At 43.5% G+C, this 26,637-nt stretch overlaps 1 protein-coding gene across 2 annotated transcripts; it reads left to right on the forward strand.

Moving 5' to 3' along the window:
• Positions 1–741: 741 nt before the first annotated feature.
• On the forward strand, positions 742–25,583 carry MTMR9 (myotubularin related protein 9). 2 transcript variants are annotated; one of them, XM_078593607.1, is made up of 10 exons: positions 742–1,276; positions 4,084–4,137; positions 6,414–6,522; positions 8,851–8,976; positions 9,700–9,873; positions 11,983–12,200; positions 13,951–14,112; positions 16,849–16,990; positions 18,984–19,356; positions 19,874–25,583. In XM_078593607.1, the coding sequence occupies exons 1-10, from the start codon at positions 1,095–1,097 to the stop codon at positions 20,038–20,040; spliced, it is 1,707 nt and encodes a 568-aa protein (XP_078449733.1). In that variant the 5' UTR covers positions 742–1,094; the 3' UTR covers positions 20,041–25,583. The 2 variants fall into 2 exon arrangements, with proteins under 2 accessions (XP_078449733.1, XP_078449735.1); XM_078593609.1 differs by lacking the exon at positions 4,084–4,137 and having other exon boundaries at positions 743–1,276.
• Positions 25,584–26,637: the final 1,054 nt, after the last annotated feature.

Consider the following 26,637-nt stretch of genomic DNA (forward strand, 5'->3'; position numbering starts at 1 on the left):
ATTTAACTCATGTAACCAGGATCGTTTCAGTGACCTAACCACTGCGCCACTGCTCCATGAACATAAAGACGCCTGAAGACATCACAATATAGAAAACTGGTTCTGCTTTTTCCTATAATTTATACTATTGCATTGCAGATACAGAATCTATGTTTCACACCAATACAGTCAGCCCGATTCATTTTTACATACTTGTTTCATTCATTAATTAATCACTTCTTGCCGTATTCCGTCATTCACCCGGGCATTCTAAATCCAGTTCACCATGGAAGTCCAGTTTACCACGGACGCCCAAAGGATGATTGGTCTCCGCAGACCACTGTTGTTGGTCATGCTTATTTTTACCACACTTAATTCTAGATTTGAAGCTTTCGTGACTGCAAGGATTCATACTCTTAGTTTTTTTCGGTAAAGTCACGTAGGTAAAAAAAAATACAATAGAAATAATAATAGAAACAAAATAATAAATCACGACGTTTCGGAGGCAACACAAGTCTCCGTCATCAGGTGGGACCGTCACAGCACTTGAGACTTGTGTTGCCACCGAAACGTCGTGATTTATAATTTAATTTCTATTTTTTTTACCTACGTGATTTTACCACACTGGTCATTAAAGTGTGGTGAATCAATCAACCCATTCATTCATTAATATCCCCCACCCACCCCCATTCATTCATTAATATCCCCCACCAACCCCCCATTCATTCACTCGGAGAATTCAACCCCCACGTGTCACTTCCGTATTCCGAAGCGCGCGACATCTTCCGGAAGACGTCTACCGAGCCAAGCCCCTTGGCCCCCAAAAAAACACGAACGCGGCCCAACCGGCTCCAAGCACGACAAGGAGGGTTGGGGGCCTCATCATCATCGTTCCGTCTTCTTCCTGCTCGCCTTTTGCTCCGAGTGTGTGTGGCCTTGTGACCCCCCGCCCCCGACCCTGCCGTCTTCACCTCTCGCTCTCGTCGACCCAGCGAAGCGAGAGCGTGAGGGGGTTGCCAGTCAGAGGCGGACACAGGAAGAGGAGGTGTTGTTTGGGTAGGGGTGGGTGTTTGTAGGTAGCGTGTCTCTCTTACCTCTCTCTTCTCTCTCTCTCCATGGAGTTCGTGGAGCTTATAAAGACGCCCAAGGTGGAGGGAGCGGTGCTGGAACGGCCCTGCGCCGCTCCGCTGGAGGGCACGCTGTGTATCACCGGTCACCACCTCATCGTGTCTTCGCGTCGGGAACACGCCGAGGAGATGTGGCTGCTCATGTCGTCCATCGACGCCGTGGAGAAGAGGTGAGTGTCGTGGTGTGTGTGTGGCCGAAACGTGCACATCACGTCGGTGCTACTTAGTGGCGAATGGTGGTTGTTGTTGTTTGTTGTGTGTGTCGCTCTACGAACCTGGCCGGCCACCCGAGTTCGATTCCTACTCGTGGCTAACAAACATTGGGTGACAATTATCCGAAGCGGTCCTGGGCCTCCTTGCATGAGTACTGTATCTTGTGGGGTGTGTAAACATCGCCACGAGGGAGACAAAGGCGGCCGGGCGTGATAGGTTTAGGGACGAGCTTGAGAAGGCCATCTCCCAACAAAGCCACCTTTTGTTGTGTCTTTGTGGTTGGCGTGCAAAGGGGCTTTTGCTTTGAACTCGTGACTTTTGTTTTCACGTTTTGTAAGACTAATGTTTTGTATTGCAGCAGTGTGTGTGTCTAATATATTTTCAAATGTGTTTCTCTTTCGTTTGCCGTATCTCACATAACCATGCTACTCCTAATCTACATCCGCCACCAAACCTAATGGTCTCGTGACTACCTCATTGTCAACAAAGCTGGCATTGTGATTGTAACATGAAATTATTATTGTTGTTGATATTCCACGGTGAATATTCCATAGCCATGCTATTTGGCAACATGCGACTCCAGAGCTGAATGCAGCTCTTTTAAGGACTGCTTTGCGGCTCTTGAAATATTTAGTTTTCTTTAGCGAATTCGAAAAAAATGGTTTTGGAGTTATTTTGATTGCAGACTCCTGGCTGTGTGAGTCCAGTTTACCGTGGAAGTCTAGTTTACCATTAAAGTCCAGTTTACCGTGGGAGTCCAGTTTACCATTAAAGTCCAGTTTACCGTGGAAGTCCAGTTTGCCATTAAAGTCCAGTTTACCGTGGAAGTCCAGTTTGCCATTAAAGTCCAGTTTACCGTGGAAGTCTAGTTTACCATTAAAGTCCAGTTTACCGTGGAAGTCCAGTTTACCTTTAAAGTCCAGTTTACCGTGGGAGTCCAGTTTACCATTAAAGTCCAGTTTACCGTGGAAGTCCAGTTTACCATTAAAGTCCAGTTTACCATTAAAGCCCAGTTTACCGTGGGAGTCCAGTTTACCATTAAAGTCCAGTTTACCGTGGAAGTCCAGTTTGCCATTAAAGTCCAGTTTACCGTGGAAGTCTAGATTACCATTAAAGTCCAGTTTACCGTGGAAGTCCAGTTTACCTTTAAAGTCCAGTTTACCGTGGGAGTCCAGTTTACCATTAAAGTCCAGTTTACCGTGGAAGTCCAGTTTACCATTAAAGTCCAGTTTACCATTAAAGCCCAGTTTACCGTGGGAGTCCAGTTTACCGTGGAAGTCCAGTTTGCCATTAAAGTCCAGTTTACCGTGGAAGTCTAGTTTACCATTAAAGTCCAGTTTACCGTGGAAGTCCAGTTTACCTTTAAAGTCCAGTTTACCGTGGGAGTCCAGTTTACCATTAAAGTCCAGTTTACCGTGGAAGTCCAGTTTACCATTAAAGTCCAGTTTACCATTAAAGCCCAGTTTACCGTGGGAGTCCAGTTTACCATTAAAGTCCAGTTTACCGTGGAAGTCCAGTTTGCCATTAAAGTCCAGTTTACCGTGGAAGTCTAGATTACCATTAAAGTCCAGTTTACCGTGGAAGTCCAGTTTACCTTTAAAGTCCAGTTTACCGTGGGAGTCCAGTTTACCATTAAAGTCCAGTTTACCGTGGAAGTCCAGTTTACCATTAAAGTCCAGTTTACCATTAACGCCCAGTTTACCGTGGGAGTCCAGTTTACCATTAAAGTCCAGTTTACCATTAAAGCCCAGTTTACCGTGGGAGTCCAGTTTACCATTAAAGTCCAGTTTACCGTGGAAGTCCAGTTTGCCATTAAAGTCCAGTTTACCGTGGAAGTCTAGATTACCATTAAAGTCCAGTTTACCGTGGAAGTCCAGTTTACCTTTAAAGTCCAGTTTACCGTGGGAGTCCAGTTTACCATTAAAGTCCAGTTTACCGTGGAAGTCCAGTTTACCATTAAAGTCCAGTTTACCATTAACGCCCAGTTTACCGTGGGAGTCCAGTTTACCATTAAAGTCCAGTTTACCGTGGAAGTCCAGTTTACCAATAAAGTCCAGTTTACCATTAAAGCCCAGTTTACCGTGGGAGTCCAGTTTACCATGGGAGTCCAGTTTACCGTGGGCGTGCAGTGTATCGAGGAAGTCCAGTTTACTGGAGAAGTCAGTTCACAATTTAAGTGCAGTTTACCATGGAAATCCAGTTTTCCATGGAAGTCCAGTTTACCATGAACAGGGGTTGGCAACCTGTCGCTACAGAATGGCTCTTCTTGTTATTTTGGTTGCCGGCCCCTGCCCTAGGAGGTTGACCGAGTCCCATAAGCTCACCCATGCCCCATTCCCTCCTTCCCATGACCATGATTCTGATCATCTTAACGTGGCCGGTTCGTTCGCATACTTGATGCCTTGTCTGTCTCCCATAAGCTCGCTGTTCTCACCTATCCCTTATGTACCACCTTCTGTTGCTTCCATAGATAAGTTGTTCGTCCCAATGGCCTCCTCGATTAGCACTCAACCAAATGTATTCAGGTTTCAAATCTAACTCATTTTACAAATTCCACTCCATGTTTCCTTTAAGTTCGCACACCTCAGTAAAGTATCACCCTCTACCTTACTTGTTTACCTTATCCACACATTCCCCGTGCCCTAACTTCACCGCAAAATCACACACACTCTCAATGAACGTTACGTTTTTTTGCGCGTTGTGCTTCCTGTTTTGCATTTAAGTTTCCGTGCGTGTAAATGTTACTTCCATGATTGTATTGTAGCTTTGAGAGCCGTGGGAACCAGGTCGTCAAGTTTACCGATCTGCAGGAGGAAAGGTTTGCCTCTTCTGCTATGCGTCCTATGATCATTTGTCATGCACACTGTGCCCTTTAGTATACTTTTGCAATTCAAGATATGTGGTTGGGTGAGAAAATGCTTGGAAGTGTTCACCTCGGGGACACTCAAGTGTTTTGTCCATGTGGGCCTCAAGCTGCTGTCATCCCCGCTCCCATTCTGTTCTGCTTAAGAGTAACCCATTTGGAGTGCTATGGTGGGCGTGCTGCATGTACAGGGTGTTCCATTTATAGACATCTCACACATTTCGAATTGTTATTTTGATTGCCGTTACAAGATACATTTTTGCGTTGAATTGGTCAAGGTGGATCAGTTGTGTGGCTATTGCATGACATAACCCTGTGGGGGTACATCTAACATCATATGCATGCAACAAAACGTAAGCCCCACATTGCATCACACCAGCAATGTTGGACAAAGTGAATGGGGAGTGTTTAAAGTTTAAATAAGGGTATTGAGATGAGTCCGAGACATGTAGAGATTTGGAAAGCAACGTTTTCTCTTTAATTTAATTCTATTACATAAGTAGGATATATATAAATGAATCGCCCTGTATTTCAACTACTATCTACATTTTAATTAAATCCGATGTGCCATTGTAAAGACGTTGTTGGTAATGTTTCTATTATGGGCATGTCTTTAAAATTCAAATAATGATTATTTGATTTAATTATAGTTTGCACCCTCCATAGTACGCAATGATTTACTCTCATGGTTAAGCAACAGCTGCATACTTTATAGAACAATTCTTAGTAAATCGCTGCCCTGTTGATAGTGGACTGGTCCTATGCAGATCTCTTTCGAATATTATTAAAAAGTAACAATAATACTTAAAGTGCTGAGCTGAATTGTTTAGCTTTGTGGGATTTATCAGTTCTTCTCTTCCTCGGTATACAATATATCTAACCAACTGCATGCAAACTCTCTAACTTTCAGAATTGAACCTGACCTATAATGAGCCAATTAATTACTAAAAGAGGTTTTGGAAAAAAGCATGACTGGTCAAAACAACAAATTATGTGTATTATATTCAAATATGATGTTATTGTTTGCAATGGGTAGATTAAAACTATTTTGGTTTCTCTCTATGTTAATACAGTAATACTTTTCATCCCTTTGCTAATCTCCAACAAGATGAAGGTCTCCCCAGTGTGTCGGTTTAGGAGGTTGTTTGACCTGTCTTCAATATGCTGATCAGTGCATATCGGTGAAGGAGAGTGCTCACTGCCCAATAAGACACTGTTCGTCACTGATAGTAGCTGTGGCCGGGCATTGAACTCATATCGCCAAGTTTATCGAGCAGTGTGCTCATCACACTGCATGCCAGTAATGTTCTATGTACATAAGACTGTAAATTAATGAGCCCAATTAGCTGACCAAATGGGTCAACCCACTTTAACCACAATAACCAAGAAGATAATTGAACTAGAACAAAGAATCTTTGTTTTAGGGTTTCCTATGTGCACCTATTAAACGTCACTGAAAAAAACAGGTACGAAAGTGAATAAATGAGAAAATCTGGGCAAACTCATGTATTGCCATACTAAACAATTTTAAAGGCTATTCTTGCGTATTAAAGTATATAAAGCAGAGCGCTATCCAATCTCTGAAAGCCAGTATTGTACATATTGATTAACAAAATAATAATAATTAACAGTTTTTGCATGAAAAGCCTCCGCCACACCATGTCCACCATGGGGGTTATTTGACCATACTTCACCATGCTGCTGAGTGTCAGTTGGTGCAGGGGGTAGCACAGATTGGTTCAAATATGACTTGCCTCCGGGCATAAGCCTCGTGTCGCTAAGATCAAACCGCAGTACGCTAACCAATTGACCACCGCTTCACTCCACTCAGGGTTGTTTACACATGTAGCATTAATAATATAATAGATGGTTACATTATGTTGAACGTTCCAGAGGAATATATTATTTCACCTCTGTTTAGATTAAAAATATAATTGGATTAATATTTTCCCCCGAGTGTCTATTACTATTTTATGTACAAAATATAGGAAAGTGGAATTTCCACCTCAAATGAGCACTCCCCTCCCTCAATGTTCATTTGAGGAGGAAATAACTTCTAGATTTGACTATCCCACGGTTTAACATTGCCACTTTAACTTAAACGTGTGCTATTAGGTTAGGTAATAAAAATTTCACATGAACCTATGTTCGAGTAGAATTCGCATAAACACGGTGTGTTGACATTAGTTGCTGTGTTGCCTTTAACCCAAGGTACATTTCCTCTTCATCAGATTTGCTGGGACTGTAGGGACTCTGACAATAAAGTGCAAGGACCTTCGGATCATACTGCTGCACATCCCTGGAATGGAAGAGTGCCACAACATTGCCAGCTCCATTGAAGTAAGCTGTGCACCATCGCAGAAAGGTGGCAGCTGTATTAAAAGCCAAGCTTTTTAATCCTACTCAACTGAAAACAATTGCTCAAAATCTTGACTGAAAGCTTTCGTGACTGCAGGAATTCATATTCTTTGGGTCTTTCGGTAAAGTCACGTAGATAGGTTCAAAGAAAATAACAAAAAAACTACGAAGTTTCGATCGCAACACAAGCGGTCGTCTTCAGGAAAAGGGGGGTTAGCGTCCAAAGGCAACTGTTTATAAGGGTTTGAAATGGGCGTAGCCCAAATGTCAGCAGCCAATGTTAATGCAAGTAGTGGGCAGCCAACTCGAAGGTGGTTGGTTTTCCACCAATCAAAGGGCTGCCAGGTGAAAATTAGCATGTTAATGAGAGATTAGCATGTTAAGCTTATCAATTTACCTTGAAACCATAATGGGATGGTAAAATGCAGAATGGTGTAGCCCTGCAATGTCTTGCTTATGCTTTTAGAGAGCCACTTTTTCAAATACATTCTGTAAAATGTGGGAGTACCCACACTTTACCCCACCAGACGGGACCTGCCGATCACTGCCTGGTGAACCCATTCATTCTTCTGGGTGGAAGGTGGCGGTGGGTGGGAATTTAAGAAACTTGCCCCATTCTTTAAACTGCCACCCTAGGAGTTCGGATTGAACCGGTGACCTCTGGATTGCTCATCCAGCATGCTAACCATTACACCGTGGCAGCATAATATTGGATAGCACTTTGCTTTATAAACTTTCATACGCAAGAATAGCCTTTTGCATTTCTTGCATGAGTTTGCCCATATTTTCTCATTTGTTCACTTTCGTAGATTTACTTTACTTATCCATGAAAGCCACATTGAGTCATAGGACTCTTTTTTTAGGAATTGTCCTGCATTTTGTTATTTTAAGATGTTTTCAGCCAATAATGATGAGTGTTTATCATTCAACTGGGATTAAACCCCTGGAAAAAACCCACACGCGCAAGGGGCCAACACTCTATCCCCATACAGATGGAAACCCATGGCGGTTTGTCCACTTGCTGCACTGCCCTTTCCTGGCGAGCCAGGGTATGGTACCTCGATCCCTACAAGAAGGGAGATTCAATACATTTGTGTGATCCACCACCCCTCGCCTCCACAGTTCTAGAATACACGTGCATGCTACCACTGCTCGTATGAATTGCATATGACACTTTTCATTCACTTAGAGGTCTGCACTGAAAACCTGAAGCTCAATTATTCTAGGTTGACTTGTTAATGATTGAAAGCTGAGTTTATATGGGCTAGTTTAATGTAAACCCGAGGTTGTTCATCAATTGTGCTCTTCCCATCAACTGAACTTTCCACTTTTCTGAAGTAATCCAACGTCATGATATTTGCGTTGCAGGTTGAACTCTTTCTAAAGTATTTAATCGATTATTCAGTAATGCTGTGATGGGTATTTGTTATGGCTATCTGCTCTATGTTTTGTAATGTAGCGAGCACCGTGACTTTGGTTTGTGAGAGCTTGGGTGACTGAATCGATTTCTACTGAGTGAAACAAATGTATAAACAATTACATTAATTTACAACAGTGCAACGTATATATAGATCGCGATTGCATGAAGAAAGTAACAAAATAGATATTGGAGAGAATTGGGACAAGATACATTTTCGCCAACGTTATTCACAGCTATGTAAAACGTTTTATGAAAATTAGATTGGAGAACTGAAGGCATAAATATATGTTTACAACATATTCGCCATCTGTTGATGATAGCCGTTTTAACAACCAATGTAAAGTAAAAACAACTAAATGGGAGGGGACAAAACTACAGGAAATTATAGTAGAACTTGATAAAGATAGATGCAATGTGGGGCTTAAGATAAATGAGCAAAGCAAAAGTCACATACAAGTTCGCAAAGCAATTAAATATAGTTAGGTGCAGTTGTTGAAGGCAAATCAGGATCGAATTGATGAAATGGTGGATGAGACCAGGTTGAATTACTTTTGGAAAACTAAAGTTCAAGGAATGCAGCATATGTATACGCCTAAAGAAGAAGTTTTTTTCCATCAGTGCCTGCTATAACATAGGGATCAGAAACATAGACATTGACAAAGAAAAAGGAACAAAAGCACACCAATAAGCATTGAAGAACACACTCGTGTATGGAAGCTAGTTGGTTTGGTGCATTAGGAAACCGTGAATGATGGTGGTGGAGTATGGATGCCTTCATTCAGCGGTAATAGTGACTGAGTACAGTGAAAAATCGACGCGTGTTTAACTTTTGCTCTGCTTGCTCTGCTTTTTAATAAATGGCCAAACGTTTGGTTGTAACTTGCGTGCAGGTGCTGTCTACGCTGGCGGCCGTCAACCTGTACTACCCCTTCTTCTACCGCCCTATGTTCGAGGCGCTGGAGGACGGCTGGCACTCCTTCCTGCCCGAGCACGAGTTTGCACGCCTCACCTCGCACGTGAGCTCCACGTTTCCTCGCTGGCGACGCTCCACAGTGGCGAGATGTTAACTCCCTCGCCTGGTATACATGAGGCCGTGGGTTTGATACCAGACCCTGACGCCTGCTGTATATTTGGAGTTTCCGTGTCTCTCTCCCCGTTGGTCGCGTTTATTTTTCTCCGAGTCCTCCGGTTTTTTCCCCTCACATTTAGAAACATGTGTTTAGGGTATTTGGCTGCTATACATTTTCACAGGATAAGCTACTTCGTTGAGCTATCATTTGTGGTCAGGTCACTTGTAAAATAGAGCTGTATAGCTCATTAGGCCTTATCTGGTAAAATATAAAAAATGTTTCATAGTTTCAATCGCACACCTGATAATAGTTTATATCCAAATCTCTTCTCCCTAGCCCAGATCTAAACTTGAAGGTGTTCAAGACTTAAAGCGATATAGAACTTTAGGCTGACCCTCTTTGAGTCAAACCAATGAACCTCAGATATATGTTGGGAACCCAGTAAATTTTTTTTTAATATATCCATAAGCATAAACGTGCCTATATTCCAATTTTTTTTATAGTCCTAGAACAATGTTAGAATATACCTCGGTCACAATCCATCAAATCAAGATTGTCAAAAACTGTTTTAATCCAATATGTAATAGGCTTGTGTGTGCGTCTGTATTCAGACCTTGTTAAATTCACTCTAAACGTAAAGTAAAAAAAAAACTTTCATGTGATCCACAGACGGCCGACTGGCGCCTGAGTCACGTGAATAAGGACTTCACGGTGTGTCCGTCCTACCCACCGGTTGTCATCATCCCCAAGGCCATCGACGACGAGATGGTCAAGAAGGTCTCTGCCTTCCGGCAGAACGGCCGATTCCCTGTGCTCAGCTACTACCACAAGACCAATGGCATGGTGCGTCGCACCTCGCTGCCACACATAAAAAGCCCCACTTGGTGCCTTTTCTTTCATTCCTGTGCAAAGTTACTTTTCCTACCAACGAAACAGCTGCGGGCGTTGTAACTTATTGAATGAGATGGACTTCTGAAGTAGCCACATGGGTCCGGCGGTCACCGCTGAGTACATCAATTCTGATTAAAGTAGCTATTGAAGGCAGATCAGGATCAAAATGTTAACTAAAATGCAAACAAGAACAGGATGGCATCTTTTTGTAAAACTGAATTGGAAAATGAAGATTAACTTACCAGTGTGCTTGAAGAAGAAAGATGTTTTATTCACTACATGTTACCTGCAATGATGTTGCTCGGAAGCATTTACGGTGACAAAGAAAGTGGTACAAAAGCTGAGAGCTTTGGAGAGGTGCAGATGTGGAATTATACTGAGACAGAGAGAAACACATTAATCTTAGAACAAATACAAGTTCGTGACATTATATTGACCCTTAAAAGCTAAAGTGAAGTTGGGCCTGACCCATCGGGTAATGGAATGACAGCCAAAGAAGTAAAACGTCCCAGAGGCTGATTGCCACAGAGACGGAGGGATGAGATTAGCTCTTGCATGAATGAGATGGATTATGGTGACGGAGTATGGAAATCTTCATCCAGCAGTGGATAGACCACGACCGCTGATGGTTATTTATTTTTGTCAGTCGCTTCACAAATGTCGAATCTCTTAGAACATCGATTACCATCGCTGGAGATTACTGCTTCAGAATTATGGGTTTTTTCACAGCCTGTGTACCAACTGGAGTCAACGGCACAAAGGCCAAGTTGTGTGCTGCATTGCTCGCCGTGTTTCTTTTTTGGTCTCTTTTTGGTCTCTTTTTCTACGCATGCCAGTGGGAGATGTGCAGGGTGATAAACGGAGGGACTAATTTTTATTCAGAATGCATTCACGCTTTAGCCATATATCTGAATGTCGCATGTCACTCAAGTTCATGCAGTAAAGCTTACTTGTATGCTTAATTTACAAGAAAAACAAGTTAAACATCATTGCCTCTTTGGGTTTCTTCTGCAAGCACCAACATGCAAACGCATATCAGCAGCTCACTCGGTATGGGCAGCATACAAACAGTCCATCATAAGCAATGCATGCCTTGGCATGGCTTGGATTACTGTGAAATACAGATTATATTGCATTCCAAAAAATATATTTACTTTAAACTTGGACACATTTTGAAGCAGACACTTTGCTCTGTCCATGAATGGTGCTTCCATGCAGGGGTCCTGACTGGGTTTGAGTCTTGCCACGTATCTGAGGTTCCCTTTGTAAAGAATATATTGCATCTCAGAGTCTGTAATCTGAATGTATTTTTCACGTGATTTATGTTTTATATAGATCCATGTTTACATGCTCGTATGTCCGTCGGATCTATACGAGCATGACATTGTTATTGTTATCCATGTTGCCATGTGGTGACCCACATCATGCTTGAAAATGAGACTATTTTCATCTCTTCAGTCCTTACGTGGTTAAGCAAATAAACTTGGAATTGATGTTGAGGTTTCTATTGGTTACAAGAAATTACTCTTAGACGGTCGACCATCCATGGAAATATGTAGGTAATAGGATGAATTTTCCCCCACTTCTGAATGGAGGTTTTGAATGAAGGCCTTGGTTGCTGGAGTGGCAAGTGGACAGAAGGGAGCAAAGTGAGATGACAGCATTAGACAGGGGTGAGGCTGTGGAGAATTTTTAAGTTTGCGAGTGCAATGTTGAATATAATCTGGGATTGGGAGCTCGTGGAGGAATTAGAGTGATAGGGTGATGTGGTCATGTGTTGTGCGTGTTAAGTCCAGCAGCGGCATTGTATAGCATGTTTGAGGTTGTTGAAGGGGGTAGATGCTGAAGAATCTGCTGCCACTTGAGAGGTACTCCTTTTTAAAAATATCCAAACATAACCATTGATAATAAAAAAAAAATCAGAAAATGGTAAGGTGATTAAGAGGCTTTTCTCTGTAACGGATTGCATGAAGATGCATATCCCGCACAGTGGGCACTTAACAAGACCTTCACAAAGGTCACGGTTTACAAAACACGCTTCGTTACGCAAACCGGCCGCAGGTAATGATGCGCTGCAGCCAGCCGCTGACGGGCTCGGGTGGGAAGCGCTGCAAAGACGACGAGAAACTGGTGAACGCCGTGCTGGGGCCCGGCAAGCGTGGCTACATCATCGATACGCGCTCCCTGCACATCGCCCAGCAGGCCCGTGCCAAGGGGGGCGGCTATGAGCCTGAGGCACACTACCCACAGTGGCGTCGCATCAACAAGTCCATTGAGAGGTCAGACAGTGCACACACACACACGTGCCTCTGTTTTCTCTGTTGTCTGGGGAGGGACGGGGGGCTGGTGGCGTGGTGGTTAACACGCTGCACTACGATCATGGCGGCCTGAGTTTGATTCCCCGGCCTCGTCTAATATCTGTGGTGATTCCCATTAGTACTAATTACTAGTGTAGTGACTGACTCGGAGACACTAAGAGCAGGTCGTACTGGGGAAACAAAGTGAATCATCCCAGTGTAGGCCCAGGACCGATTCAGATCGTCACATTAGGCCCAGTACTACTTATCAGTATCAGTACTACTTATCAGTATCAGTAGTACTACTTATCAGTATCAGTAGTACTACTTATCAGTATCAGTAGTACTTATCAGTATCAGTAGTACTACTTATCAGTATCAGTAGTACTACTTATCAGTATCAGTAGTACTACTTATCAGTATCAGTAGTACTACTTATCAGTATCAGTAGTACTGGGGGAAAAAAGGCGGCCGATTAAACAAACATGTACATGAAATGTTCGGTAAGATATCCTGCAATAAAAAAAATTCTGACCTTTATAAACAGATTTAGATTTGTTTTTGTATGATAACGAGCAACAGATTACATGTTTTGGATATGACCTTCCATCCCTTCCAGCTAGCAAAACTTGTAGGTTAATCATATATAGAGCCCTGTCTCTCTCCGCCTTCCTCTTGACTTCTCTGTGCTGTATCTCCTAATTTTCTCGATTTCTCACTCTGTCTCCATTAAAATCTGTTTCTCTCTTCCTGTTTTCTCGCTCTCCCTCTATATTCCTCTCCTTCCGCTGTACCTCACCCACCTTCCACCCCCTATCTCTCTATATTTCTGTCTTTCACCCCTCACCCTTGCTCTCTTTATTCCCAACTCTACCTCTCCCATCTCAATCTCTCTTGCCTCTCCCTAAGCTTTGGCTGCGTGTCGCTTTCCCTTACTCTTCTCTTCGTTTTGCTCTCTATTTCTTTCCTCTCTATTTTGAAACGCCGTTTCACTCTCTCCCTGCCCCCTCTCCTCTCCGTTTCTTCCTCCCTCTATCATCTCCCTCTCGACGATTGCATTTGCACGGGAAAAATGGCCGGGGTGGAGGGGTAGGTAGTTGCGGGGTAGGCATGACGTCAGCACGACGCACGAACCTGGCTCAACACCGTGGGATGTGGGTGATGTCACCACGCAGATGTGCACTGTATCTCACCCCCATACACGTACACTTGACCGTGCACCAGAAATCCAGCCAGCCAGTAATCCAGCCAGGCAAGAATGAGTCCAGCTAGCAAAACTTTTTTAGATAAAAACACTGCCCAAGGAATGTGAAATTATTTATAAGTGTTTACAACATACCTGCTTGTATATATATAGACAATACAATTACTTAGCAACTTTAATATATTTTAAGCGGAAAACATTAAGACTCGTGCACGACGTTATCTTATTGTATTTTTTTACGGATGGGAAGTGCAGCCATTTTAGCTTAATGTTTATTGCTAGAACACTGGGTCACCGCAATTTGTCAGTGGTCAAAATTGGAATGCATTGAACTTGTGCATTTGGGGATATCACACAGTTGCTATTCTGCGGCACAATCTTACCATTTTTCAGAATAAAATATTGAAAAAGGTCGTAAAACTTTTCAGAAATCTTGAATGTGCTTTAGGGTTGGCTTTTACGTGAGAATTGAAAATTGGAATGATTTAACTTTGATCGACAATGTTCTGTTGTTGTTACTGCTGTCAGATGCAATCTTATGCAGGACAGTTTCATCAAACTAGTGGAGGCCTGCAATGATCCCTCGCATAACATGGACCGCTGGCTCAGCAAACTGGAGGCGTCAAACTGGCTTGGCCACATCAAAGACATCCTCACCACCGCCTGTTTGGCTGCACAGTGTCTTGACAGGTGCTTGGATATAATACAATTTGTCTGATAAAGCCTGGAGTGATTGAGAGCGTCGACGTGTGTGTTTTTTAGTGGGATGTACCTCGGCCAGTGTGTTGTCACTTGGCAATAAGGTATGTATTCAAGAATTATATTATCCTTGTATGTATGTATATGTGTAGAACTTATTTCGCACCATACATAGCCAACCGTGCAGATCGGAGGTGCACCTTTCGCTGATTTGTGGTGTCGCGTTTGTCATGTTTCGATTGTTCTGTCTTGTTACGTAAGCTAAATGGCACAATTTACATACATTGTTCATTACTTCTTATGGAAGCAATTCAGTGTATATGTCATGCGCATAACAATCACTTTAAATTGGTGAATCATTACATGCCGAGTTGTAAAAAGTATCTTGGGTATGTCTGTTTTCAAGTGGCTGAATTGCTCGTAGCAATTCATGTATATTACGTGAATGGTATACAGAAGTATACCATTTTATTTGACATGGGGCCAACATAGGAAACAGATATGTTATTGAATTAATGTACACAAAATATATTTTCATTACAAGCTGTCCAACTCTCTACATTTTACACGGGGTATTTCTCAACAGATTTAAACGCCACCATTTGGCAGGACCCTTTGACTTTCTCGTGCCATTCCCTGCTCTCCTATGTCCTTATTTTGGGCCTCTATATCCCTTCAAGAGTCCCCATGTACATTCAAACTCCAAACATACAGCAGCAGGCATCGTCAGGGTCGAGATCGAATCCATGACCAATATACCAAGCGAGGCACACCTCGTGTCAAAGCCAGCCAGCCCCATGCACAACGACCCGATTTCATTGCTCCATCTCCCAGGTGGTGCCATCCTGTCGGATGCATTCCATGATGGTGCTTCGGCTGCCGCTCTCCTCTCTCCTCGTGGTAGCGTGGATTTTTCTCCAGGTCCCTTAGGTTTTTCCCCTCCACATTTAGAATGAACATCACGCGTTTAGAGTATTTAGCTGCTTTAAATTTCCGCATGATGGTAAGCCACTGTGTTGAGCTATCATCTGTTGACCAGGTAGCTTCTGAAAAAATAGATAATTGCTCAGTGTTATGGAAACAAATTAAATGGGAATGGGTGCAATCCACGTCACCATAACATGATCGCATTTAGAGCATTTTACGTTCTGTACAGCAGGGGGCATTGTGTGATTACTGTACAGTACTAGAAAAACGGACAGATTTCTTGTCTCATTGATTTGCTTTGCTAAAATGTAGGCAGCATTCATTAACCGTTCATTGTAAACAAATGTATTTGGTAATACTGTGTTGTGCAGTAGTGCACATGTCACACAAACTCAACACATTTGGTAAGCATACTGCCTTAAATGAAAAGTATATCCTAGATGATGTTTCTGGTAATGACCATTCTGCATAACTCAACGCTACCTGTTGTATACTCCTTTAAGGCAGGGTTATTGATGAATGTGAGGTTGTCATTCAGGTTAAAGTAAATTACCAAAAAAAATTTCTTTAAAAAACATTTTAGACATCACCATTGATCACGTGAAACTATTTCCGAATATTTTTTTTCCTCGCAATTTGCTGAAAAATGTGTTTGTAAAGAAAACCACTGAACAACTCTGTCAAATGTGTCAGTAGTATACCTACTTTAATCTGCTGTGTTTATAGACGGCATTTTGGCAATATTTCTACGTGAGAATATTTAGTAATATCGATCGTACATGTACATACAGACTTTGATTTATCACTGACACCTACTTAAAGTGCTTGCATTTATCAGTATATTTGTTTGGTATTAATAGCATACTTATGTGCTTTTTATTTTATTACAATGCTAAAATACTAATTTATCTCTCAGAAGAGGCAATGTATGGCTGTCTAAAGGATTTGGGACGGACGTGATGATGCACACGTGCAATCAATTAATATTCTGGCATTTGTTGATGGTCCATGCAGGTTTACAAAGCTCCCAAAGCCCTGCTGCGCTGTGAGAAAGCCATGGGTTGGCAATGCAGAGAAGAGTGGGTTGTAAACTAGTCGGTGTGGGTGTTTGAATGTTATTCGCTGACATGCAACACATTGAAGTTGGATTGGTACAAACGTGTCACGGCAGGACCCACACGAACAAGTATTGAAGCTCAGCGAAGATACTGTATTCTGTATAAATTAATTGAATATTACTATTATTTCTTCTACTCGAGTCGCACTTATAAAAGAGGTCTTGATAATTGACGTCATCTGGTCCAACCCATGTGAGACTAGGCTCTAAGGAAAGCTGTCTCGGGTGTGGATCAATCAACTTCAAGGACAGTGCACATTATCAGAGTTATGTCTTTTGTTTGTATTATGACTGCAGCTATTGCGGTCTATGCAAACATGACTCCTTGTAAAAAGGTGTCAGTTTTGTTGCCAGATAGAAGGGTAAAAAACCAATTATATTTTTACTGGCAAATGAGGTTCCCATATTGTGAAAAATAGGTCTTGTTATACAACACAGGTCTGTCACCTGCTCCTCCGGTTTCCCCCTCAATTTAGAAACCTGTGTTCCAAGAATTTGGCTGCTATAAATTTCCACATGATTAGCCACTTGGTTGAGCTACGATTTGTGGCCAGGTTGCTTCTGAAAATTAACTGTATAGCTCAGTGGGCCTTACCTGGGGGACAAAAATAAATCAACATTTTCCTGAATTTTTTCCTGTGATCTGACGATTGTGGGCTGCTTCTTTTTGGTGCACGTACCAGGGAGGGTGCCTCTGTGTTGGTGCACGGCTCCGATGGCACAGACTCCACTCTACAAGTCAGCGCCCTGGCCCAAGTGATCCTCGATCAGGACTGCCGCACCCTGCGAGGCTTCCAGGCGCTTGTGGAGCGCGAGTGGCTGCAGGTACTGAGTCGATTCCCCACCCTGACGTGCGTTAACCACGCACGTGCGCAGGAGTATTTCTGGTTTGCAGTGATATTGTGAAAATAATACAATAATCACTTACCCAGGAAAGCCACACAGTCTGAAGACTGCATAGGGATGTATGGCCAAGTACTGTGTGTGCGTTTTTGGCAATGGGAGGAAACTGGAAGACCTGCGGGAAACCCATTCAGAACAGTGACAGGAGATAGAAATATAATTTTCTCCATACAGATTTATTTGTTTGGAGAAAGGATGAGTGCATTTGGATGATGTGCAGAGCCCATTTCTGCAAATTATGTATTGAATATTTAATGTAGGAAGACCAAGCAGGAGAATGTCACAGGGATGGTCTGCAAGTCTGCCTTGTGTTAGGTATGCATTGTATCGTGTGCTCATGTTGTCAGATTGATTTCTGTATTGAGTTGCGCACACACACAAGCAACAGAAGAGACAGCTTATATAACAAAGCAGCAGTCGGCACTTACTGCATTTGACTGTCTGTTGTCTGTGCACGAAAACGTCATTTCGAAGGTACCTTAAAAAATGTTTTGTTATGAATATTCAAAAGCATCTCGGATTTCAGTTACATAGTTTTCATGCGCACATATGGACATAGCATTAACTATGTTTAAACATTTGAATTCATCTTGATGCTGCTGTGGTGTAATAGGTAGCACACTGGTCTTGCAATCTAGAGGCCACCGGTTCAACGCGATCTCCTGACACTTCCGTTGAAAACAATCTCTAGCGTGCGGCAAGCATGTGCAAATCACACGTCCAAGTTATAAGTCTATGAAGGCATGCGACAGCTTCAAGAGTTGGGCGACTAATGTTGCTCAGTCGGGCGGAGAGCGCGGGAGAGTAGGATGCAGTTGTTTGGGTGGCCGCAGTCACACTTATAGGTTGTCTTTAATTCTCCACTTGTGGAGGAGAGGTGTGTGCGCTGCGACCAGTTGATGTTCTGAAGCGGTTGGAGCACCATAGTTCCCTTGGAAGATCAAAGCCGTGCGGCGCGATGGTGGAGTCGTCGATGAGGCTTTGATTTGAAACCTCTGCAGAACTCCATAGTGTTCACCAGCAGTCTTCAGTTGACCCCGCGTCATCCAATTGTCTTGCGTGATCCCACATTGGTTTCTGGGATTTCAGACGGGTTCTTGGAGGGTTGAGCATTGAAACAATGATGCAGTTTTCTTACATACCCCCCCGACCTCTGCCCGCCCAGCAGTATATTTGTGTGCACCGCAGTCAATGGCGGAGCCAGGGTTTTCAGGTAGGTGGGGCAACCCCTCCAGCAATAAAAAATGATAGAGGAGTTGTTAGTAAGTAAAGACTTGTCCCTTGCTTTTTATTCGACGCATGTGTGGCAATGGCGCAGCCATCAATCGAGGGTCGAATTCGAACCGTGTGTGATCGGCATAGCGCTCGCTGAAGGTATGCGTTCAGGGAAGTCGTGTACTGTATACGCAACTGCGCACAATTCTGTGAGTCACTTATAACTGCTTTGCTGTTACTTATTGCCAATTATGGACTCAGACTATTGTCCTATCATCTCATAGAGTCCCTGGCACGTAATAATATGCTACACAGTGGCAGTGGGGGTCGCAAAATGCCGATTTATTACTAATAAACCCCAGAAATCCCTAATTTCGATCGGATCATTGGGGGGGCACGTGCCACCCCCCCCCCCCCCCCCCAATGGCTCCGCCAGTGACCGCAGTCAAAACAATCGGCTGGTCGCGTGAGGTCGAGTAGAGTAAGGGTACTCACACCCTCGTATGACATGTCTGGCCAGCGTGAAAGAGTAGGCCAAATACTCTCGAAAACAGACCTTGCTGTAGTGGGGGAGGCCCTTTGCGTGCCAGCAGTGGCGTGAGCAAGCGACCGCAGGGCTGCACCGCTTCTAGTTCACTAATTGTTGGCTAATTGGTGCTCTAGCCGCGTTAATCTCTCTCTCTCCCAACCCCCACAACAGGCAGGCCACCCTTTCCAGGAAAGGTGCAGCCGCTCAGCATTCGCCAACGTCAAGCCACGGCAGGAGGCGCCCTCCTTCCTGCTGTTCCTCGACTGCTGCCAACAAATCCAACGGCAGTTCCCGTGCTCCTTCGAGTTTGGCGAGCGTTTCCTCGTCCTCCTGTTTGAGCACGCCTACGCCTCTCAGTTTGGCACCTTCCTGTGCAACAGTGAGCTCGAGAGAATGAAGATGAAGGTGCAGCAAAAGACAGTGTCAATGTGGTCGTGGGTGAACAGGCCGGAGGTGATGGAGCAGTACCTAAACCCGCTGTACGAGCCCAACAACCTGGCCATTTGGCCGTCAGTCGCGCCGCAGAGCCTGGTGCTCTGGGAAGGTAAACAAATATATCTCCAGTCAAACACCTTTCCTCCCCCACTCGTGTATTCATACTGTCAATCTAAGAGAGACGATGTGGCTCTTTTCTACATTTAATGAGCACCAGTTGTGAATGCTGCGAAAATATATACAGCGCATGGTACATGGTACATGCGCTGTAGATAAAATTGAATGTTGTTTTGAATCCATGCCATTCTTAGAGCACAATGCTATAACAAAGGATATAGTCTGGCGGTAGGGGGACAATGTTGCTACGTGGTTTTACCCATGAAAGTGATTCGGAATTTGTGAATACATTTCCAATTTGGTATTTTATCACACTCCTCTATTCCATGCTTGTCAGGGCTTAATCCTACTGTGCTAAGCTGGACAGGACCTATGTGGTCCAAATGGTGCTAAAGTAATCGATGATTAATTAAATGGTTGATTTTGGTAACTGGCCGTACATACAATGGTGTGAAGTCTCCTCTTCCTCCCCGTTCTTGATTGTGCGATGTGCTGCATCTCCACCCTAGGTGTGTTCCTGCGTTGGAACCAAAGCTTCAAGTGTGTGCAGGAAGCCTGGGATGAGGTGGTTATCATGGCCGCACGCCACAAGGAGCTGCAGGCTCGCGTGAGCAGCCTGAAGGATGAGTTGGCCTCGCTCGAGAAGGCCCGCGACCCTCCCAATGGAGAGCAGTGACCTCGCCCGCTTTGTGCGACACTGGGCCGAGCGTCGAGGGGCCAGTAAACCACTCGCAGAAGCAAGCCTCCTGTTCTCGCACGCACGAGGGTGCTGTGTAAAATTGGCTTTGCTTGTACGGCATCAGTTTTTCTTCTGTTCGTACACGTACGATTTCATTCGCGCGTATACAAACGGAATCGGAAGAAAATGTCATTATCGGGGTACATCTTCAGGTCGGAAGACGTAACGAGGCTCCCACAAGGCCATGGGGGGAGGGCGTGTGGCACAGTTTTGCACCAGCTATTGTTAAGTGCGGTCGTGTCGCTACAGTTCTCTGCGGTAAGTACAATGTCTTTAAAAAACAACGGCGCTACGCCTCTAAGTAAAATTAACGCTGCGCCGCTTGCACGTTCAAAGATTTGGCGTTGAACAGGGCGCACCCTGCAACCCGCAGACGGCTCTGAATGACAAGGGCTTAAATTGCGTGTGGGCCCGAGCCCATATATGTGCATTTACTTGTCGCTGGTCCCTCTGCTGCGTCGGTGGCAATGTGACTGGCCGCTCGCCCCCTGAGGGCATTCCTTGCATATCCAGGGTTTTCAACAGCATGGCGAAGTGAGAGCCGATCAGAAACAAACACAACGCGGTGTTCAGAGCAAGAAGATTTGAACTCGTGCCTTGTGGACGTACATTACAAATAATTCCCCGCTTGGCGTCTAATAGTTCATAGCATGCAAGATTAGTGTTTGCATATCTCAATTTTGGAATTCTGTAAAAGGCTTGTCTGAGAAATAGATGGTTCCCAAGAAAGTCGGTGGAAAGAAATTGGTTAAACTTTGTTCTGTACTGATGAGTGAAGACTAAGTGGACTTTCAGGGATGTTTTAAGATAAATGTGATGATACCAAAACACAGGGCCATTGCACTTTATGCAGTCCAGAAGGAAAGACCGTTATTGTATTTACAGGAAGATACACTAAACGAAAAGCAAATTATAATAGTCATGAATTAAAGCTTTCCACTGTAATATTTAGGTTTGTCATTTTACATATTAATGGGGTTCTTAAATGATCCTTATGGCGGTACCCCAGGGTACCAAATGATACAAAATGGCCGAGGCAATTAAATATTTTATTTCTAGGACACTATTTTTTCCAGGGGTGTACTTAACTCCGCAACTGGGGTACCAATCGATCCGAAATCAGTGCTACTCCGCGATATCGAAACGCAGCGAGGACGATTGCGCTGAAACCCTGAACGCACGAACGCACCGTGGTGGTGCATCGTGTACAGCTCGTTGAGATGAGTCGATTGCCGCATCGCCAACCATCAATAGACTAAAAATGACTGCATCGCGGACATTGTGCGAGAGCCGGGGTACCGCCATAAAGTTAAAATGTTTTGTAGTTGCAGAAATTGGAGCAAAAGTTTGAGATAAATTGTTGAGGTCTTATTACGAACAACTGGGTTTTAAACTGTATTTTGTATTGCCTTCGACATACAGTATGTGCTGCGGGCATTTTTTGGTTTCTGGATAAATACTACGACCATTGCACCGGTTGTAAATTCGAAAGATAATTGATCCTGCATCCACTTCTTCGTCACGAGGCTGTTATCATTTATTGTTGTAAATATATTTTTTACGTCATGTGTTTAACACGATAAAAAATGTTTTGTCAAATAATGCAGAACCACTGAAGTAAGTCACAAAAAGGAGTGCGAGTCCAGCGTGCACCATGGTGGAGTGGGTCATTGGGAGCAGAAGCAGGAAGTGCCCTGTTTATTTGCCTCTCCTGTTAACCCTCGCTCTGCTACTCAGGCCTTCTCTGGATGTTGTTAATTGGAAAATAGCGCAGCTGTAGCCCTGCCCGATCGATACATCTCTGCTTCGTGAGGGTCCTTTCAGTACAATGGTTCTCAATTGCAGTCGGTGACACCCTCTCTAAAAGAGTTGTCTTATTGGCCTGTCTTAGCCGCATTTGTGACTTGTCGTCGTGGTAGGAAACTTGATTCTGGTCAGGTCATGACGGCTTCAGTTAAATATCCTGCTTTTGAATGCAGTATAAATAATGATTACCCACAGAACAAACAGGCCAGACTGAACTGATGGCTGCAGTGGCTTTCGAAAGTTATCATGACATGAACACATCAGAGTCGTCGACATTCAGATAACCTATATTTGGAGTTGTGATTTGTGCCAGAAGTCTATTCCTGGTGCACAGGATAAGTGGTTTTTAAGGATTTAAGCAATTAGGACATATAGCAACACATGAAGATTACCAGAGTCTTGACGTTTACTTAATAAAAAGTAATATTTTATTCATCGGCTATTGGCTATTCACTGCTGGCTAATGACCTCCCCATGCACCACAGGTCTTACGATGCCAACATAATCAAATGCCACTGCGTTTAGGCGTTGGTCTATTCTCAGATGTGTGTTCTATGAGCTGCTGTTCTGTTACCATTCTCGTCCATTGGCCATGGTCCCTTCTGGCGGTGTGTCCTATCCAAGCCCACTTTCGTTCGCGGTGAAAAGGAAGTCTCTAACCTGTGTCTATTCTCGGATGCACAATTTAATCTTTCTGTCAGTGCAATTTGGGCGCCCTGCCACCTGTATATTTGGAGTTTGCATATTCTCCCCTAGGTCACGTCGATTTTTCTCCAGGTCTTCCAGTTTTGACCCTCCACATTTAGAATCTACGTGCATTTAGACTACTTGGCTGCTATACATTTCCACATAATGAGCCACTTCGTTGACCTATCAATTGTGTCTTCTGAAAAAGAGCTAAGTAGTTTAGTGGGCCTTACCTGGTAAAATGAAAAATAGTTTAGTTTGTAGTTTTAAATTTTAATTCCAAGCACGTATCTCTCCATGCCTTGTGTACTTTTGGGATTATGTTGTATTTCTTCAGTGTCTGTATTTTATGATCTATCTGTCATAGCAGGTAATAAGCACAGATTTAAAGCATTCTTCAGTCACCTTTGCCATTGTTGCTATTACCAACCTTGCATCTTCTGTGTGTTTTCCACATGGAACAACATTTGAATCGGCGAACACATCCCACTTTTGTCCATTTGCAAGGACATTAAAGCCTCGTTGAGTTTCGCGTGGTTGTAGGAGAGCCGTCAATACTAGGCAAGCCATGCCGTGCCAGGCAATGCACTTTGCTCACTCAAATGAGCGCCTTTGATAGCCAATGTACCAGCTATTTACTAAGACTATTGCCACAGCGCTGTTATTGTGTTGTTGCTCGTGTAGTTGAGTATCCAGTCCACGAGCCATCGATCTCCTGTCTGCTGTAAGTCATTCACGCAGATGTGTTCAAATACTTTTTTCTGACACTGCTCTAGCTGGTCCTATATGACGTCCAGTTACCACTGGCATACTTTTCATCGCTTGCACAGAAACAATCACAACCCTCATTCTTTGAAGCAACTTCAAAGTTTGATGCGTCTAGTCAGAACATGTAAATATGTGGTCACATTTGTTGGATGCTTCCAATGGGGACGGTGCAGTAGTTTCCTCTGACGTGAAAAGAGCATGCATCAAGTTGGGGTAGTATCCCAATGCGCACGGTCAGCGTGTAACCCAATTGTATCGGGGAAACGGATCTTGAATGTGTTTACACCTGGTCACAAAATGGATGAGCGTGCAACCCTCTAGCACTCCCAGCAGTTGGAACACAATTTTGGATCGTCCTCTCACTCCCCCCAAAACAAAACGTATTTTGCACCGTACACAGCCAACCGCGGTGACTCGACAGAGGTGGCAGTGAAGGCAAATCTGGCAATCGACGGCAAATTTTGCGTCTTGGTGCACCAAAATGGACGACGAGAATGACGAGTAGTTCGTTGGGCAATGGAGTCGATGGAGCCACGCGCACTATTTTACCTCGGGGCCATGTTCCTGGTATTGAACAATGAAACGTTCACCAGTTTAATGAGTTACATGCTCCATATACACCCGGAGTGCTTCGAAATCCTCTCCGTGGCGGTAAATGTTGCCTGGATATTACTCATTGAGCAGGCTTTGGAAGGTTCCACATTCCACAATCATAAAGCATTGCAAATGCTAGTGTTGATCGTTTGTGGGAGCGATTTGAGGGTAGGCACCAGGAGAGGATATCATATCCTGTACCCCGTTATTACAAATATTTCCCAGGTACCTATGTAGAAGACAGACAAAAATGAGCAATCCGCAAGTTCCTATTTATAATCGTCCAACGTGTCCTCGAGTTCCAGTATGTGACTTTCACTGTTCCTATTTGTTATTTTGTGTTGAAATAAAGCGATGTTTTCTTGTCACATGAAAAATCTAACTCGTGCTGTGCTCGCCCACTATTCATTCCCGGAAACCAGTTACCGTCCTCTGTGGCAAGTCATTGCGATCACTGTCAATGTTTGTTCCTGCCCTGTTATTGTTCGTCGTCTTTGAGTGTTTCACGTATGTTTTTTTTGCAGACACCCCGTGTCTGCAATATTTGCAGTGCACTTTCTGTAATGGAGGCCTCATCGCTCATTGTTGCTCATGCGAGCGTCAGCAACTTAGCACATGACATGGCAGTGGAGACCGACATACTCTCAATATTGTTTACCAATCTATATCCGTAATATTCCTGCTGTCATGCCATTTATATTTGTACAAACGATCTGCAAGCTGGTGTCTTCTCCATAATATACAATGTTCTTGTCCTGCGTTCAGCTTACAACAGTCTTTATTTTTCACGTGCAACTGTAAATGGCTTTGGTGTTGTTCATTACTCTTTGTGGAATCAGAGTTTGAGACTCCAGTTTAAATGCTTTTTTTACTTTTATGATTAATTAAATCTCACAATCATGGTCAAATCGTGACCAGTTATGTTTTATTTCGCTAATGTATAAAATATGGGTTATTGTTTCAGTAGATACTAGTTGGTTACTAGAGATACTAGTTTATCGGAGCAGTGCTGCAGTGATTGGCGCACTGCACAACAAACCTCGTGACCCAAATTCGATTCCCAGCCACAACAACAACAAACCGGTGGCGAGTGAAATCTGAACCCATCTTTGGCACCCCAATCCACAGGGCGTGGGTTAGGCTTTCATCTAGAAATGGATTGACAAAGCACCACCCTAAATTATTTATTCTTCTTTTCTTCCAGAGAATGCACTAAGGTAGTCGACATTTACGAATGTGTGTTCGTGCCATGGTAACGTGGTGTAAATGTTTATGGTGAGAACAAGAGACTCATTTGGGATGTAGGAAATGCCACGTCATGTCGGCGGCATGACAGTGGGGCTCGTTTACACTCAAACACTGGTGGATTGTAGAATGGTTGTAACGAGTGCTTTTTTAATGTCAAAACTTTACATGATTTTGATAAATATTTACCTTTTTTTAATTCCTTCCCTAAGTCATGCCCGGTGTATATAATTGACATTTGGTGGATCCTATTAAGATATCCGTTTGATCATTGTGTCGACTGCATAAGGTATACAGTGCTGTATCTACGTGATGTAAAAGTATTGCGGGATTGTGTACGCAAGATGTTGACAAGCGAGTAAACTATGTTGTGAAAATGCTGTGAACCGGTTTTGTCTATGGCTTTGTAGTGCTTTAAAAAGAGTTACGACTGCATTGTAAAATATAGAATTGTAAAGAATAATATTGCACCATTTTCTTTTCCAATAGCACCTCCGATTAGCACGGTTCGCTACTTATGGTGCGAAAGAAGTTCAACATACATCCCAGGGATTACAATTAAAATTTGAATATCATCATAATCCATTGTCTATACTGCTGAATGAAGACCGCCTGGTGCTGTTATGAATGGCTCCTGAATTACCACAATCCATCTCACGCCTACTAAACATTTACTAATCTCATAGCTCAGCCTTAGCGCTGGTTCTCCACTCTCTTCTTTGTCTGCCATTCCATCAGCAGTCATCATCCTTAGCAGTGTATCATCCTGGCGAAGCCCACTTTCGTTTACAATCTGCCGTCTGGTTTTGGTCTGTGCCATGATTCTGTGTCCTTTCTGTCTCAATTTCAATCGATGGGGTGCTTCTCCACGATTCTTTGCACACTTCAGCTTTCATTCCATTTTTATTGTCAGTGATGCATACGCTGTGCTTGAACGCACAACAGTAGTTGTGCTTCATGCTGAGATTCATACGGAGTCTTATTCAACACTTGATTTTTAATATCAGGTGCCGCATGCAACGCCAGTCATTACCGGTTGGATGTTACGCTGGTAAGCGGTAGTGAAACCACGGCCGCTTTGTTTGGCTCTGTCCACCCCCACACACTCCATGGAATGCGCCTGACGGATTCCGTAGTTGTATATCCACGTGCTGAACTTTTGAGGCAAAAACCTGCTCTAAAAATACAGCCAATCGGCCTGTAATTGTTTGATGGCCCAAAAAAAAAATCAGGATGTGATAGTCATATTCTTGGTTCTTTCGGTAAAGTCTTTTTTTTATTTTAATTGTATTATTTTTGTTTTCCATCTACGTGACTTTTCCGAAATAACCAAGAATATGAATTCCTGCAGTCACGAAAGCTTTAAGTCAAAAGTCATAGACATGAAGTTCCGGATGATTGTTTTCCCCAAATGTCTGCTTTCCAGCATATCTT

This window comes from Lampetra planeri, chromosome 4 (assembly GCF_965212315.1).
Source record: "Lampetra planeri chromosome 4, kcLamPlan1.2.h2, whole genome shotgun sequence".
Lineage (NCBI taxonomy): Eukaryota > Metazoa > Chordata > Hyperoartia > Petromyzontiformes > Petromyzontidae > Lampetra > Lampetra planeri.

Coding starts and splice junctions, on each gene's coding strand:
- MTMR9 (XM_078593607.1), top strand. CDS start 1,095: ATGGAGTTCGTGGAGCTTATAAAGACGCCCAAGGTGGAGGGAGCGGTG. Junction 9,874..11,982: donor ACCACAAGACCAATGGCATG/GTGCGTCGCACC, acceptor AACCGGCCGCAG/GTAATGATGCGCTGCAGCCA. Junction 16,991..18,983: donor TGGAGCGCGAGTGGCTGCAG/GTACTGAGTCGA, acceptor CCCCCACAACAG/GCAGGCCACCCTTTCCAGGA.